General features: G+C 36.5%; 1 protein-coding gene across 1 annotated transcript in view; it reads right to left on the bottom strand.

The window, feature by feature from the left end:
• Positions 1 to 4,515: 4,515 nt before the first annotated feature.
• The window catches only part of ZPLD1 (zona pellucida like domain containing 1), a 37,236-nt gene continuing 23,521 nt past the window's right edge, over positions 4,516 to 18,230 (bottom strand). Inside the window, exons 6-10 of the mRNA XM_069472568.1 lie at positions 17,525 to 17,605; positions 12,590 to 12,761; positions 11,219 to 11,327; positions 5,131 to 5,160; positions 4,516 to 4,691 (exon numbers count right to left, since the gene is read on the bottom strand). Coding sequence (XP_069328669.1) covers positions 4,516 to 4,691; positions 5,131 to 5,160; positions 11,219 to 11,327; positions 12,590 to 12,761; positions 17,525 to 17,605 — 568 coding nt within the window. The remainder of the gene's footprint in view (positions 4,692 to 5,130; positions 5,161 to 11,218; positions 11,328 to 12,589; positions 12,762 to 17,524; positions 17,606 to 18,230) is intronic.

Genomic DNA, 18,230 nt, shown 5'->3' with positions numbered 1-18,230 from the left:
TTTCACTTTGCCAAGAGTACAAAGCGTTTTATAAATGAAGATTACTGATCAGAAATTTCTAAAGATTATGTATAGTCTACATGAGCAGAAGCCCCAAAACCAATCTTCTCCTTGCTTTCTCAGCAAAATGTGGCATTAATTAAGGCTATTTTAGTTCTCCTGTGTCATTCAAATTTGCAGAGACTGATTCTATTTGCCAATAAGCAGTCTGGCAAGATGTTCTCACAAACACGAAAATATAACTTTTTAATTCCGTTTCCACTTACCTTTGAGCATCTGGAAGAAACAGTGTGCCGTCATGAGGAATGTGGTAACAGCTATCAAAGATTCTAGTTCTGTCTCCTACAATGAACTAGTTCCCTCTAAGAAGTGGCCTCTCCTTCCAGTGTCCAGCACTTCCTTGTTGCATTTGCCCGCTATTATCTCTGCTACCGTGTTTTATGTTCTTCACTGCTTCTGGCCTGTTGTCACTCCTGTTATTCTTCTCCTTGGCTACCAGCATCCTCAATGTCAACCCTATAGGACGTGGGTCCAGTGGGCACTGCCTGGCCATCCCTCCTTGTACCCTATTTCTCCTGAAGTTGTGGGATAATTCGGCACAGCTATAGAGCTCATTGCTGCCCACCTATTTATGACTTTGTCTTTCTTCCATTTGATCCATATTATTCAGCTAATATAAAAGACGATCCTCTATTCATGAACCCTTATCTCCAGATATTAAATATTCCAAAACCATTTCCATTCTACTGTCAAATTTTGTTAATACTTTTATTTATTCATTCCCTAATATCACTGGGATGATTAAGAAGTTTTGCTGTTTAGCAATGTGATACATTGAATCAGTTGAAAACCTGAATAGAAATGTCTGACCCTCTTATGAGTAAGAGGGAGTTCCTCCCGCCTAACCGCCTCTCAAACTTGGACGTTGTCGTTGTTGTTGTTGTTCCCGGCCACCCCCTGCCTTTGGATTGAACTGAAATATCAACTCTTCCTGAATCTCGAGCCTGCCAACTTTCAAACTATAACTACACCATCAGCTTTCCTGGGTCTCCAGCTTGCCAACTGTGGTTGTTAGGATTTGTTCAGCCTCCATAATTATGTTAAACGATTCCTTGTTTTATATATGTATATATACATATATATGTGCATATATATACACACACACAGTATATACACTCACACCAATATCCTATTGGTTCTTTTTCTCTGGAAAATCCTAATACTGATCCTGATATTTGTTTTGTTTACTATCCAAGTAATCAAAATTTTTTTTCTGAATTACAAATTTGGATTTTTTAAAAATGTCTCCCCATTTGTAAATAATTGAAGAACCTCATTCCCCAAAGTAATTGATCTATGACCAGCTTGCTCTTTGTCTTATAAATATGGAATGAAAATAAATGTGTGCTGGCCCTCCATCCCACTGCATTTCTCTCCTGCCAAGTGCTCTGGGAATTGCTCAAACTACAGCTTACGTGTATTCACAAACAAGTGTCTCCCATGAACTTCTGCTCCATTCTCACTTCTGGAAGTTGACTGCCTGTGAGGCTGTCTATCTAAAATAGCCTTACATTTTCCGCAGCCAACAATGCCCCTCATAAACCATCATGTCTTGTGATGTTCCCAGAACCAATTGCTGATATTTGAGGGCTCATAGCGCCCACCTGTGTAAGATTGGTTTCTCTCTGAGTCAGGTAGAGATCTCTCCTCAGTGCTGTGTCACCTGCCTGTTCACCCCCTCCTGAGACAAGGGATCGCAGCCGGACCCTGCTGGAATTGTTATGAGAGACTGTGAAACTCTGGACAGAAGCTGAGCTCCTTGTCTTTATAATTTTTGCTGTTCCTGTCAAAGTTTTAAAAATTGTAAGTTCCCTTTTCATCAGAGCTTAAGCCCACGGTACAGTGTACTTCCCGACCCTCAGCTGATTTCAGGACTATCTTCCAACACAAGGCCTTGGCCACGAAGCCCAATATTGACAGGGCAGACTCCATCTACCTGCAGAGATCATTGACCTGCCCTTGCATTAGGCAGTTTATTTTAGACTAATTCTTTCTCAATACAGACGCTCCTCAATTTACAATGGGGTTATGTCCCAATAAAATCATTGTAAGTCAAAAATATCATAGGTCAAAAATGCATTTAGTATCCTGATGAACTCATCTTAAAGTAAAAAAAAAAAAATTAAGTTGAATCATCACAAATCAGGGACCATTTGCATTCATGAAAGTGGGAATAGGATGTTGAAAGTAAGAAGGAGAAAATTTTTTTTAAAAAAAGATCAGTATTTTAAAGACATTCATTTACAATTATTTTATTAAACAATCACCTTTTACACATCATCAGACCTTACCCCTGAAGTGCAAAAAACAGTTTGAGGTATTAAAACTGAAGGAACATTTGCACATATTTTGTAAGGTTTTCACACTATAATAACTGGAAAATTCCATATATCTAAATACTACATATAACAGTAGGTTTATAAGAACAAAGCTGTATAAAACAAACCTGGTTTATCTCATTATAGCTCTGATTCTCCCATTTAGGATGAAAGGGAGGCAAAAAATAATATGAGACTTAAGTTGCTTCTCAAATGATATATGTCCATTATTCCATTCTGTAAAATGGAGTACAGAATTTAAAAGGTCAACAGCTGAAACAGCAGCCATCCCAAAAGCATAAAAATCAAACTGACAAAACAGCTTCAGTGATATAACGTCCTAGTCACAGAACTTAATCCTTGGATCAATGGCAATTCACTTAACGTATCTGAAATAGATTTACCAGAATATTTCAATACTATCCATGTGCATATAGGATCACATTAGTAGCATGGTCAGTTCATCATGTTAACACAGATAAAGTTCAGAATGGTCACTTCAAAGTTATTTTAAAGTAACACAGGAAAGAGGAGCTTGGCTTTCTAAATGATTTAAAATTTTTTTATATTAAAGAAATTACCCAGAAACTTTCCAGATCTCATTTTACTTTGTGTCTACACCTTGAAATAGAAAGCAGAGGCAATTAGATAGCTAATTATCATACTATAAACTTCCTCCTGAAATATCCAGGCAAATTGGAGAAAAGGTGTTTTTTGACTTGATTATTGATTTAATTATTAACTGACAATGTAGAACACTTCATTTGAAGCTAATCTAAAATTGCATAATCATTTGTATGTAGCATAATAAATTACGTCCTAACAGGTCACACATATTGCATAGAAATTAGTCATTACAGCAGTTTCTTACAGTTAACACGGCACATCTGGTAACTGCACATGCTTAGTTTTGGTGTTTGTCATTGAATTGTTTTATTTGTATGACTGTGCAGTTAGCTTGAACAAAGAGAAGGTTGATCTTTTTGTAGGAACGTGGACTACTTAAAATGGCATTTTTTTTTTTTTTTTGCAAAGCTGTTAAAGGATCAAATGCTTCTTGCAGTTTACTGTTAGAGGAAAATACTGTTTATTTGTGGCAATTATGACACCTACAAGACTCCAGACTGGTTTGCCTGGCATCAAAAATATGAAGGAAGGAACATATTTTATGTCAAATCCAACAGTATTCTGCAAACTACACTTAACCTAAGTTTCCTCTTTGTTCTAGGAATAAAAAAAAAAAAAACAACTAGATGTTAAAAACGCTTATAGAACACTATGCTTATGTAGTGGTGACAATGTTCTATTCCCACAATTACGGTTTTACTTTCACATGCAATGATTCTTGAATTAAGAATAATCTTTGCACAGTTGCCTCGCTGCTGGAAGCGCAGCTGCAACAGCAGCTGAACTGTTTACCTGGGAGGAGCGTTAACATGTGCTGATGTTCTCACGTGAACCAGAAGGAGAAAACTGATCACAGTCATTCCTATGCAAATGAATAATGATCTAGAGCCACTTAGTATCAGCTTTGGAAGCTAATAACTGTTTTTACCATTGGCTACACAAATGGATGCCCCAGGTTAACATGGAAATTAGCCAAAGACACAGGAGGTCATAGAACGTGTAGTTAAATCTCAAATATCCAATTTGGCCAATCCAATTAAAACACATCCCAAGCTGAAATGATATCGAATAAAACAAAAAGCAACTTTCATTTTAGTACCATATATGCAAATCTAAATGCCATTGCATTGGGCTTTGCTGCTTAGGAAAAGAAAATGCAAATTTCATTTTTTTCTATGCCCACCTTTTATCTTTATAACCAGTGATCAATAGAAAACTGAAATAAAATGAAGTATCTCTGATCTTGTAAGATCTAAGTCCTGAATATTTTTACTTATTGTCAGTATACCCATTGGTGCCATAAAAATAGGGCTGGCCACATACATAAGTGACAAGAGCAATATTATCAAAATTCTTTCACTATCATCATGCTGATGAGCTACACTGTAAAAATCTATCAAACCTACAAATATCAAATGCTGGCTGGCATTCAATTCAGATGGAACACTGACTGCAGTCACACGTATCATAGTCAGTGAAGCCTTTTCCCAGGAGCTGGAACCTGTCACAGTTAGTCAAAGACTGGGTTTCTTATGCCATTTAACACCAAACTGGTGGGTCCCTTCCTATGTAGAAGGGCCAGTGAACACAGGAGAAGAGAAAAGCTCGTGACTCCAAGAATCACCATTCCTGATATCAGTGCGCTGGTGATGGCATTCAGCTGGAAAGGAGGCACATTTGGAGAGCCTGCAAGCAATGAAACGCACACAGTTGTAAAGGCCCCATATTATTTATCTCACTTTAGCCTAATTTAGACCTGCAAAACATCTGTCACCAGTATCTTAAAGAATAGCAGCATGACACAGGATTATGCTACAGTCTATCTGTAATTCAATCCAATACCAAAGGACTGAATGATTTAGAGGTCAGCTATCCTATGGGCTGCCAAAAAAAAAAAAACTATAAAATGCTATAAAATTACAATTTATATCTGTTGCTATAAATTGTTATAAATTGACAATAGATCACGTATGAGTTCTAACCTTCTCAATGAACTGTTATTTATAATGTAATAAACTTGTAAAACTAAAGCTCATTACATTTAGTTGATTACAGTTTTGTAACTGATCACCAGAAATTCTTTTAAAATAGCACTTTTATTTTCAACATATGTTAATTATCTTACCAAGCTGTGAATTGTTGGTTGGAGTCTCATCTGGAAGAAAAAAAAATAGGAAAAGATAAGAGACATTGTGTCTCCAAATCTTACTCTCTAATTACTTTGTACCTACATTTTTACCTTTGTCTCCCCTTACCTCCACCCACAATCCCCTCAGGGAGGGCAAGAATGAAAGGCACCGCAAATCATTCTACAATCTCATTTCCTGTTCCACATCCTGGATTTCATCATCTTTCTGTTCCCCAAGCCAGCATCCTGCTACTGCGCTGGGTATACAAATATACTCTCAAAATATACTATGCTGTACTCTTGCCTGCCAACTTTGTTTCATCATTAGCTCTCCAGTCAGGTTAGTGGGGGCAATAATTGTTAACAGCTATTACATTTTTTATGGCCCTATAACCCACCATTTGTTATTCTGTTATAGAGAAATATTCATTATTTAGTGCCACTCTATTTTAAGTATTGCCAATTTGCCCAACATCATCTGCAAACACATCATTTTAAGTTCCAAGAAGATAAATTTACACTTAATAACTAAATGAAAAAAAAAATGACTCCTAAGCTTGAGTTGTAGTTTTATTTGCATCTGTTAAGTAAAAGATTGAAGCTGTTGATTTTTCACTTTTCTCTGGCTAACATAATAATAGATACAATGAATATATTCACTTGATTTCACAGTTTTTGTTGTCCAATTTGCTATTAACCTTTGAGCTTGTATAACAAGCTCATATTTCATATTTGAAACAATTTCATATTTGTGTTTTAATATGTGGGTGTCTGTGTTTGTTATTTGAACCATAAAATGTGTGCAGTCTCGACTGTTTACTTCTCGAGTGTAAATATTATTACAATTAATGCGTGTATAATGCCATATAGTTTATAAAGTGCTGTTTCATATGTTATCACACTGCATCCTCACGATAGCCATATGGTTTAGATATTATTGCCACCCCCATTTTACAGATAAAGAAACTTCCATCTGTCACAGCTTCTATGACAAAGTAAACATATGCTTAAATCAAAGCTCAGGACTCTTCCTTTTTCTAAAATAATATAAATTGGCCAACTATGGAAAATATTTTTGTTTATGAAAATGAATATCTCAAGCTATGAAACTCCAAGATTAGTATTTGAAACAAGGGAAAATCAGGTGAGATATTTATAAAATATTTTATGCCATTTCTTTCCAGATAACATGAGTCTCAGCAGAAATGACAGGTCTGCTATCTGATCCTGAAGTGCAACGAGTAAAATTAATACAGCACTCATGGATAGGATTCTTTCAAATGGTGCAGTGCATTGTTATAGGACAAAAATTAAAATAACACAAATTTTCATTATAGGATACTCAGGAAAATCCTAACCTCTAACCAGCACTACTTTATAAAGATACTTCCTTCTCATAGAAATAGCTGGGATGAATGTACTATAATCAATTCATCCAAAAGATCCATGTGTTCTTTTCCCAAGACAAGCTGCCTCACCAGAACATGGGGGGAGAACATATAATACTCTAAAATTTCTTTTTAAAAGTTATTCCTTTTTTAAAAATCACACAATTGCTTTAAAAAATTCCTCTTAAAGAATAGATGCCAGGTGTGGTGGATCACACCTATAATCCTAGCACTCTGAGAGGCCAAGGTCGGGAGGATGGCTTGAGGTCAAGAGTTCAAGACCAGCCTCAGCGAGAGTGAGACCCCCATCTCTACTAAAAATAGAAAGAAATTAGCTGGAAAACTAAAAAAAAAAAAAAAAATAGAAAGAATTATCCAGGCATGGTGGCACATGCCTGTAGTCCTAGCTACTCTGGTGGCTGAGGCAGGAGGATCGCTTGAGCCCAGGAATTTGAGCTTGCTGTGAGCTAGGCTGATGCCACGGCACTCTGGCCCAGGCAACCGAGCAAGACTCTGTCTCAAAAAAAAAAAAAATAGAAAGTTCCTTTCTATTAAGTGTCCCACATAAGACAAAAATGCTATGGATGCTCCTCTCCCCATTTTCTGCATCCTGAGCTTAACAGAGGTCAGACTATCCCCCACCTCCCCTCATTACCACTAATACTTCCGTGGGAACAATATCCCAGGTGTCATCCAGAAGGACTTGGCTGTGGACAAAATCTCCATGTGTGGGGACAAAACACCCTCCACTGTCATATGAGCCTGGAACCATGAGCTCCAGGTTCCAGAACTCTGGAAAAATGAAAGCATCCTACCTTTGGCAGATGCCTGAAATCAAAACACATAATATTTAAATACTGTTTGGAATTGTATTTGATAGTGGATAAAGGTAGAGAGAATTACTTTATCTGGCTTCTATTTCTGGTGTCCTCCAATTTTTGTATCATTGCAATAAAAAGCAAATCAGAGCACTATCTAGCTCTGAAAAAAGAAATATACATTTTCCAGGAGCATTTTGTCACCCTACTCATCTATTCTTCTCTTGAATCCACTTGGTCTTGACATGTACATATATGCTAAAAGAAACACATGAAGCCTTCTGGAATTAGAAGAACAGATTGGAGTACTAAAATTGGTGGCCTCTTCAAAAAAAAAAAACATTTCTATGTGAGGATGTAAAGGACAAAGGTATTAACAGGAATGCCACAGCCATTTGAAAGTCATATAAGTAACTGAAATAAATGGGAAAAAATGGTCATCAGTGCAAAGAGATATATGCAGAGCGAATATTTTTTCCTTCTTAGCACTAGCAAACTATTTTTAAAAAATATTTAATTACCTATACAGTAAAATGTATCATATATTCCAAGTTAATGACCTCCAAACTTTTTACTTTCCACTGTGTTATGTTGGTCAATAGTCTATCTCTACCTCTGAACGCTAAGATCCCTGAGGGCAAAGTCTGTGGCCTGTTCTCTATTGTATTCCTAGTTCCTAGTAGAGTGCCAGTCTCAGGTAGGGACTAAATACATAGGCTCAAATGAATTATTAACTACACATAAAAACTCAATGATACAAGTTGAACAGGAGTATGGCTTGGGTTTCTCCATAGGAATTTAGGTAAACAAAACAATTAGGTATTATTGTTTTCCAGTGTTTGTACTTTTACATTTCCAGAAGTGTAGCCTATGATAAGCATTTCCTTGCCTAAGCATTTTTAGCTTTTGGAAGCATTAAATAAGAACACTTCAGGAATTTTGAGGATTTTGCATTTTGAGGATGTGAATATTTTCCTTTATCAGCTAACAAAAGTATTAAAAATGCTAGGTTAAAATATACAGAATGGATTTGATTTCATCAAAAAAACAAAACAAAACAAGAGTTCGCAGGTTTAACATCTTATGCTTGACTTAAGCCAGATGTCTAGGGGAAAGGAGTGGTTCAATGAGTAAAACCTCCAACTATCAGTGAGCTTTTTTTTTTTTTTTTTTTTGAGACAGAGTCTCACTTTGTTGCCCAGGCTAGAGTGAGTGCCGTGGCGTCAGCTTAGCTCACAGCAACCTCAGACTCCTCGGCTTAAGCGATCCTACTGCCTCAGCCTCCCGAGTAGCTGGGACTACAGGCATGCGCCACTATGCCCGGCTAATTTTTTCTATATAGATTTTTAGTTGTCCATATAATGTCTTTCTATTTTTAGTAGAGACGGGGTCTCGCTCAGGCTGGTCTCGAACTCCTGACCTTGAGCAATCCACCCGCCTCGGCCTCCCAGAGTGCTAGGATTACAGGCGTGAGCCACCGCGCCCGGCCTATCAGTGAGCTTTGAAGAGAACAAAACAAGCCTGAAATTGGACTTGTCTATATAAAATTGGCCACAGGACCTGGAGAGGTAAATTCTACCTGACCTAAGGTAAAGATAAAGTGAAACTAAAGAAAGAAGATAGCCCTGGTCATTAAACTGAACGTTAAGTTTATATAGGTTTTGCCTGTGGAAGGATATGGCTTGAGTTCTGAGTTGTGTGTTCATGTAGAATTTAAAAAAACGAAGTTTGCGTGGATGTCATAATATTACAATGTAAACATTGTTATATATGGTTCTCTAAGTAGTGAGGCCCCCATAATCACCAAAAAGTGAAGATTGTCCTACTGTTATTTATCAAAGTTATTAAAAAATAAATCCAGAGAGTGAGAGAGGATTCAAGGGGATCTGGAAGGTCTGAACGTGACCTTTGGGGGACTTTGTCAGTGGAGAGACCTGAGGTGACTCAGTGACAACCCTAGTATGTTGGGGAATAAGTGACATCCTTATGGTGCAAACAGATTGTAAATCGGGAAGAATAAAATCCAGGCAGGACATCAGAGGCATTGTACTAGCTCTTTGAGGTTTCAGCATAGATATTTGGGGCAACTGGACATGGAATGGGAGAAACCTACAAACCTGGAAAGCTGGTTAGCTTTGTTAGAATCAAAGGCTTCTATGTGGTAATATTTACAGGGATTTGGGGATCTTAGAAACTTTTTTTTGTCTTTGTAAAGATTACCTTACACTAACAAATTATTTAAAAGTTGAAATATTTAGTTTGACCAGACAAGAAGGAAGCAAAGAGGTTATTAAGGAGGAAAAGCCATCTACCCAAGATGCCCAAGATGGACAGAGGAAGTGTCACTTACAAGGTTCTTTTTTATAGCAAACTGACTCTAGATGTGCTCCATAGAAATAAAAATATTTTTATTGTGCCTACTCAAAAGCATTCCTAATTATTGGCAACAAGAACTGAGTTTCCATTCAATGTAATTCTATGAAGTACTTCTGACAGCTAGACAGAGATAAGAATCGGGCCTTTCACAAACCACAAACCAGTCATTTTCCAACCATTCAAAGCACATACCAAAAATCCTCAGGGAGTACAGACTAAGTCTGAAATTTCATATTTAATAAATTTCTACACTATTTTAAAGGTCTTATTAGCTTGTTTTTAAATAATGTTATGTCTATACAAATATAGGGAAGTCACCAATTAAAGTAATTGTCTGATTTTTCAGGCCCAGATCATCTTTTGCTTAATTATTTTCTTATTTCAGGCAAAACTTTCTTTTCACTATGTGATGTGCAGCATGGGAGGAAAAGTACAGAAAATCTAATTGAAACATACTATCAGCTTAAGGATAATATTAATGGAGGAAATATTATTAGCACATAATCCAAATCAAAATTATTCTTTTTTTTTTAAGACAAATTTAGAACTATAGAGTTAGAAAGAATCTTAAAGGCTACTTTTAAAACCCTCTCATTTTAAAAATGAAGAAACATTTGCCCAGAGAAATGAAGTGAATCTCAAGTCACATACCTTGTTAGAACGAAAGCTAGACCTTAAAACCAGGTTTCCCAACTTCAGTTTCAGTGTTGCTTACACTCCATGTTTGTTTTATATAATTGACTCTGGATGTCTCCAGGTTCATGCTGACTTAAATCTATATCCCTTTGTAGGGTGTGTGTGGATTGGTGTGTATGTACATGTATTCACACGTATTTGTATACATGAGAACATGTGTGTATATGAGCGGTGTCCATTACATCATAGAAATTCAAGAGCATGAATGAGTGCGCTGGGTGGGGATATGTGAGATACAGTATCCTGGAAAGAAACAAATGGTACTCAAACTGGACAGTGTCAGGAATGTTTAATAGGACTGTTTACAAAGATGTAGGGAATTTACAAAAGAAAGTCAAGTTTCCTGGCCCGGGGTTAAGGACAGTGTTTCTAGAGTGGTTTTAGGGAGAGAGTTGTCTGGCAGGAGCAGTGTGGACTTCACGTTTTCTGTGCCCTCCCATCTACTGACAGCGCCACCTATTGGTCAAACCCGTCAGAAACAGGATAGCAAGGGAGCCCGTGAGCACAGTCCTCCAAGGGCAGGGAAGGGCAGAGCGGATCCGCGGGGGGAATGAAACATGCCCAACACGTGTGTGTGCGTGTGCGTGCGTGTCTGTGTGTGTGTGTGTGTGTAAAGGGAAATGCGGTACGATATTGCCCTTTGTGTGAAAGTTGAGTAAACAGGAAAACTACTGTGAAATTAAAGTTGCTTAGCAGTTTATCTTGTCTCACGGTTAATTAATGCTGTTTAGGAACCACTCTGAGTTCTCGTTAGAAGCAAAGTAAGGAGCCATCTATTGCTGCAGAGAGAAGGAGGAGCACTCCTACCACTCCGAGTGATGATGGGACCGGCAGAGAGGACCGCGCTTCCAGAAGTGCCCTGGGGGCTCCCAGTTGTCCTCCTCCCCGCATCTCTCCTTTCTCTGTGGCCGCAAATCTGAGGTGTTAATGAAAACAAATGAAATTCCACACCGGCACAAAATCGTTTCTTTATGGCCCTTTGGAAAGCAGATTCTTTTGGAAGACATACCACATGTTTAATTTTATTCATTTCCTTCTGTGCATTTATTTAATTACTTTGCATATAACTGCTACAGTGTTTCCTACCCTGGCTTGGGCCACATTTCTTATTTCCTCCCGCTGTAATTGTGCACTGCCTCATTAATTTACATAGCTCAGTGGCTCTCCTGAAAAAGAGCTGTGTTTATCAAACTTTTCCGCTTTTATTTCTCTCAAGCCTTTTATAAATGCTTCCTGGAAATGTTGGTCAGCGCGGACCCAAGGTAATATGGACTCTCCATTTACTCCCATCTGATACAGTCAGTTAGGCCAAAGAGATCAGTGATTCTGAAGAAATAGCTTCCCATTTATGCATGAATTGAATATAAACTGAAACATATTAAAGTTATTTCAAATTTTTTAAATTGCCTGCATTTTTCTCAGGTTAATATTGATGTGACCCTAAGGAGCCTGTCAGAACAGAATTGTTTCTTATTCACTACTAAATGGATCTATATTTTAATAGTGGCTGTATGCAATTCAGAGCCACACCTTTCATAGCTTTTAACTTTTAATCCAAGGGATTCCCAGGCCATCTGGCCCCAGTCTACCTTTCCAGCACCAGCCCAGACCTCTCCCTAGGTTTTCCCATCACCCTTTACTCTGCTCCACAGCTTTACTAAAAGGACTAGAAGTTCCCTGATCCCACTGGTTTATGTGTCTGTGACTTTGACCATCCTTTGCTGTGGAGTGTCTCTCACACTCTTGATTTTGCCCTTTTCAGGTTCATCTGTCCTCACAGTTACAGTTGGAGTTCTTCTCCACCAATCCTCCCAACCTCTCCTGCTCCAACTCTCTCACTATGGTGAATACTGCCTCGTACTACAACCCATGTATTTGTCTGCCTTTGCACCATAAGATTTTTGTCTTGCTTTTTTTTTCACGACTATCTCATGATCCTAAAGGATAAGCCGATTGAATTCAGAATGCATGCAGGCTTCATCTCTATATCCCTGGAATAATACTCAGCAAAAAGTAGACGTTCAATAGCTCTTTACCGGATGAATGAATAAATCCTACTTCAAACCGTTTGATCTAATGCATATCCACTTTCTATATAGAAATTAGTTCCTGAAGCTTGATAACCTTTCAACTTAGATCCATTCAACAATTTAGAATAAAGTTGCTTAAAAAACATACTGGCATAAGGAAGGGGCAATCATCAGCTCTGCAGAGCTTGGTAACGCAGTGCAGGAAGACTGTGGACATTTTCTGATTCTTGTGTTTCACAAATCGGAACACTTCGAATGAAAACCGGCCCCGCTGGCTTCTGCCATTTTCAATGACGGTGGTCTGAGGATCTTTGTCACAGCTACATTGTAGGAAATGTGAAAACAGGACATCACTGGAAAGTACCAACCTACTGTGGTTTGTAAATTAATTTCTACGTTATTAAGGGTACCCCATCACATTAACAGCTAAAAGAACCATACCATGTTATAGATATTTAATATGAGCACAAACTAATTCAACAGATATGACAATAATAACCTGGATCATAAAATTTAAATAAATTAGTTTCTGGTTATAATATTACTGTCAAATTTTAGGGGAATTACATTTTCACATGGCTCAAAAATATATAGAGAGAGAGATAGATACAGTGAAAAGTCTCCCTCTCAACTTTTCCCTTGTCCACACCATTCCATATCCACATTCAAACCTGCCAGAGGTGATCTCACCTATTTTTACATTCTCCAGGGGTATATGAAAATAGAAACAGAACAATATATTCTTATTGTTCCCCCTCCTCAAACAACCGTCTAACTGTTACAGACCTTGCCTTTTAAAGATTTAACAGTGCATCTTAGTGATGGTTCCATATGAATATTTAGAAAGCATCCTCTTTCTTTTCCTACAGCTATATTGTATTCCATCAGGCACATGTGCAAGAGTTTATTTAATCATTTCCCTGTTTATATCCACTTGCATTGTTTTTGAATCTTTTGCTCTTGCAAAACAGAGCAACAATGAATAGTCTTATAATACATTACTTTGAATATGTACAAGATTATGTGTAAAATATGTCTCTAGAATTGTTTAATAGATATTGCCACATTGCTCTCTATAAATGTTTTTCTATTTTGGACTTAACCAGCATTATATGAAAGCAATCCTTGTATCTCCAGAGCTGTATCAGCAAAGTGTATGGATAAAATTTTGGATTATTCCTTATTTGACAGTAAAAAGAAAGTTTCTTTTTATTTTTATTATAATTTTAATTTATATTTTTCTTAGTATTAATAAGTTTGTGTGTCTTTCCACATACATTACTGCCATTTGTGGTTTTTGGATCTAAAAATTGTCCAAATTCTTTTGTGTTTTTGGCCTTTTTCTTGCTGATTCTTACAAGTTTTTTTATGTATTAGGAAGAGTGGCTACTGGCTTGTGATATAAGTTGCATGTTGTTTTACTTTGTTATTTGGCTTTGGACATCCCTCTGTGTGTGTGTGTGTGTGTGTGTGTGAGCGTGTGCATGCTTGCTTGCGCCTGGACAGTTTCATTTTTGTGTAGTTAAACTTTCAATATTTTCTTTTATGGCCTCTAGTATTTTGGGCTGAAGATGGTTTTCTTGCTCCAAAGGTTTAAAGGTATTTTGCATGTTTTATTCTGCCACTTTTAAAGTTGTACTTTTTACATTTAAATTGATTATCTGTTTAGAGTTTATTATGGTATACTAAGTGAAGTATAGATTCAATACTATTATTTCTCCTGTGGTTATCCATGACCAGTGCTGTTTAAAAAAATCTGTTTATCCCACTGATTTGTGGAATATCATATACTAAATTCCCATGTTTTGGAATCTATTTCTCCACTTAACTGTTCTGTAACTTTTGTCTATGTGTCTCATTTTGCATAATATCATATCCCTTTAATAAGTGTAGAGCCTTTATTAACTATGATGCCTGGTAGGACTATATTCTCCTCATTTCCATGTTGATTCCTCACTTGTCTGTTTGTATTTTATATTTGTTATTTATCCTTTATGTTCTTGATTTGATTAGCTTGTGATTCTCTATTTATTTTTTCAAGGAATCAACTTTTTCTTAATTTATTGCAAAACGTTGGTTCATATTTTCACATTTGAAACAGTGTTATTTATGAGTTCTGCAATTTCCAGGTGGTGAGGACTTTCTGTTTTCTGATATTGTTATAAATTGCTGCCTCTCAATATATAGCTCATTGCTTCTCTCATTGAGATCTTCTGTGTCCTAACTTAATTGTTCACCAGAATTAAGTTTCCTGACAGGTAAAGTCTCTAATTTTTATTGTATTTCTGACTGCATCTTTTTATATTTCTCCTAGTTTCCACGTTATAAAAGCTTCAATTTCATCTAGGGCATCTTTTCATCATGTTGATGTAAGGTTTTGTTTGTTTGTTTTTTGAATTTAGGAAAGTGTTCCTGGATTATGTTTTTAAACATTTGTCCTGTTATTTTGGCTTCTTTTAAGGGAATCTAATTATGCATATTATACATATATTGAATTCCCTTTACTTTTTATTTCTGTCTTTCCTACTTAATCCATTTTATCTTTTCTTATATTTATTTCTTCTTATTTGCATTTGTTATATTTATCCTCTATGTCCCATACTGTGTTTCTGCTGTGTCTGCACTCCCTTGAATGCCTTCTAATTATGTCTCCCTTCCTGTAATACATTTTTTCTGTTTCCATCTATTTCCATTTCTCCAAGTTCACTTTTTACATTTTCATAGCCTTACCTTTTACTGTCCTATCCTTGCTTACCTGAGTTCTTATAATTCTATCTTCATAGCTATAATTGGTTTTTATTTTTTTAAATTAATGTTGGACTGTTTAATTATAAATCTTATCTGTTACATGGCAACATTTTTCTGATGAGTTTAATTCATCTTTAAAATTTCTTTTCTGCCATTTTTGACATTTTTCTTGTGGTATATTGGAATGCTGCAAGAAATTCCTGCATTTGTTTATCATTCATATTTGAGAGTTGGGTTTCCCTAGACCTATTATTTTCAGCAGACTCCTAAGGCCTTGAGGTAATGACTTTCCTCAAGGGTTTGCTAAACTCAAGGGCTCCCTCCTCTGTTTTACAATGACAAATATTTTCCTTGAATATAGCACTGTGTACCTGAGTTTTCTCTGCCTCTCTGAACTGAAAGATATTCACAAGGGTTCTACCATCAGCCCTGGGTTCCTCAGGTTTATTCACCAGCCTAGCCACCAAGGGTAGGGCCCTGGCTTTCCCAGGTGATTCTTTCACCTTTAGGAGATGTACTTTTTCTGGCTCTTCATGAGACCTGCTACCTCTAAGGTTCTAGCACTCTCTACTCCTTCATTCTCCAGATTCCTCACCCCTGGTGATTGTTCGATTTCAGCTGTGCTCCTAGCAGCTTCCACTCAGAGTGATGCTCTCTTCTTCCAGGAGTGCACTTCTCCTGGCTGGTTCTAGGATCTGCCACCCTTAAAACCCCCTACTTCCCCTGTCACCTACCCTACACTGCTTCCTGCACCATTTTCTCCTGATCTTAACTGCTTTTAACAACACTAACAGTTATTTTAGAATTTTTCAGGTTTTTTTTTTTCTCCTAGTTTCACAAAAGAAAATATTTGGGGAATTTTTTTAGTTATCCATTTCACTGTCTCTGGTCTCCAATAACATACTGAAACGTATCAGAACTAAGCTGCTGCCATATTCATACTAGAAGTTTGATGATCATTTTCTAGATTATCAATATGTGATGATTATAGAAATTTGGGAAAATAAGAGAAATGTTAAAACAAAATAATCCATAACCCTACCATGAATAAATACCTGCTATGAACCTCTTGGTGTTTCTCCTTACAATCTATCATATAAATGAAGTTCATTATATATATATAATTGTATATGTTCATTCTTTTCCTGCATATTTTAATGCATTTAAATTTTAAAGAATTACATATTTTCAAGGATAGAAATACCGAAAAGACAAAAAGGGAGAAGGTAAAGTAGAGCCAACCATTTTTTTTCTATTTAATAAATAACTTTATATAATTGTAGAGCCTGTGTGAACTCTCAACTTACGAGTTCATCATAATTCACCCAGCCATTCCTTTATTGCTGAATATGCCATTTGCTCCCATGTTTTACTATTTTAAATATCACTGATAGACTAGAACATCATAAATGTTTTAAAATATACTTCCCAATTTGCAAAACTTTAATAAAATAATATGAAATCTTCTAAGGCTTTTGATACATACTGACTTTTTTCCCAAAAATGTTCCCCAAATTAACACTTCCAGCAATAGGAGTGTCAGTTTGACCATACCCTCTGAACATCATCTTAACCTTGATTAGCCAACAAAGCATATTCTCTTGGTTTCACATTATATTACTCCCATCATGTGTCAATAAGCTTCAGTGATCTGAGCCAATTGCATTTTATAAGCATGATAAGAAGACATTGCTTGACTCTCAACTCTGTTCTGCTGTCAAATAAAAATGCTGAAAAGGAACTGGGATGATTGAATGGTTTTATGATCAATGTCCCCTTTCCCCAAATGTAGATTACATTCACTCTATCACTGTCTATTGGGAAATGAAGTTGAAGTTATTGGCTCTAATAAAAAAGGAGTGGTAGGCGATCTTATGGTTTTATATTAAATACTGATAAATGAACAAAAGTATTTTGAGGTCTAAATTATCCAAACCATTACTTTAACTTTACTCTCCTTTTGACATACAAGGAGATGGTCTAGCTGCAGATAAATAGTAATCTTCCATTGCCTTTTTCTTTTTGCGAATAATATCTTAGCTATGCTTTCCCTAGGACAGTGAAATATTCCCATTTCTCCTAAACATGAATAAAACATCTTTGGTGGACCTAACTTACAACTCTCATTCAACAATAGCCTTATCAGCATTTTGTGTTGAAAATTATTCTCAACTTTTATACTTTCAGCTTTACAAGGACTAAAAAGTTCAAAATGTGAAACTTGAAATTCAAAAGCTATTAACAGTGCCCTATAATTTGTTTATTTGATTTAAATTTTCTACTTCAGTTATCTACAGTTGGGTCTTTGGTATCAATACAGGAGTTAGACACCTACCTAAGGAAGAGATCATATCGAATGTCATCATTTGGGTTCCCTGATGGGGTTGTGTAGCAGTAATCCATTAGAACATTCCATCTGCAGGAATGTAAACAAACATAATCTGGAGTCAGAACCTCCTTTTGGGTGTTAGTTACTAATCCAAGGAAAGTAAATATTGACAAACTTCTTATCCCATGGAGTATAGTTTTTTATTACTTGTTATTTGTAGAGGCTTCTTATTTATTAAAACTTTCTCCTAAACTCAAGGTGTTTAAAATTATGCACCAAATTGTCATCCCCACATCAAGTGGAATTAAGGCTAATGCCACAAAAAATAAAATTGTGTGCGAAGCAACGGAATGGTCAGTCTAAAAAACAAAATCCCAAAGTGAGCTACATAAATACATAGGTGCTTATATATTCACTCTGAACAATGGCCTGATATTTTTAGAAGTTAATGTCTCTGACAGAAGACAGAGGATATGATAATACCTAATACACCATTTGGTGGATTTGGTAGATCAGAATCAGTGGGCTGGGAGTAGGAGTCCATAATTGACACTGTGTTAGGAGAAGAAAGCCATGAGGCACACACACAGCCTTCCCCCACAAGGCCAGACTGTGCCCGGATCTAGACATTACTTCATTCCAACTATGGATGTCATAAAAAATAGTAATTCATAGGAAGTAAATGACAAAAAATTGGGGGCTGGAATCCTGC

Source organism: Eulemur rufifrons, chromosome 7, assembly GCF_041146395.1.
Source record: "Eulemur rufifrons isolate Redbay chromosome 7, OSU_ERuf_1, whole genome shotgun sequence".
NCBI classification, from domain to species: domain Eukaryota; kingdom Metazoa; phylum Chordata; class Mammalia; order Primates; family Lemuridae; genus Eulemur; species Eulemur rufifrons.
This window is presented reverse-complemented; position numbering and strand designations above follow the sequence as displayed.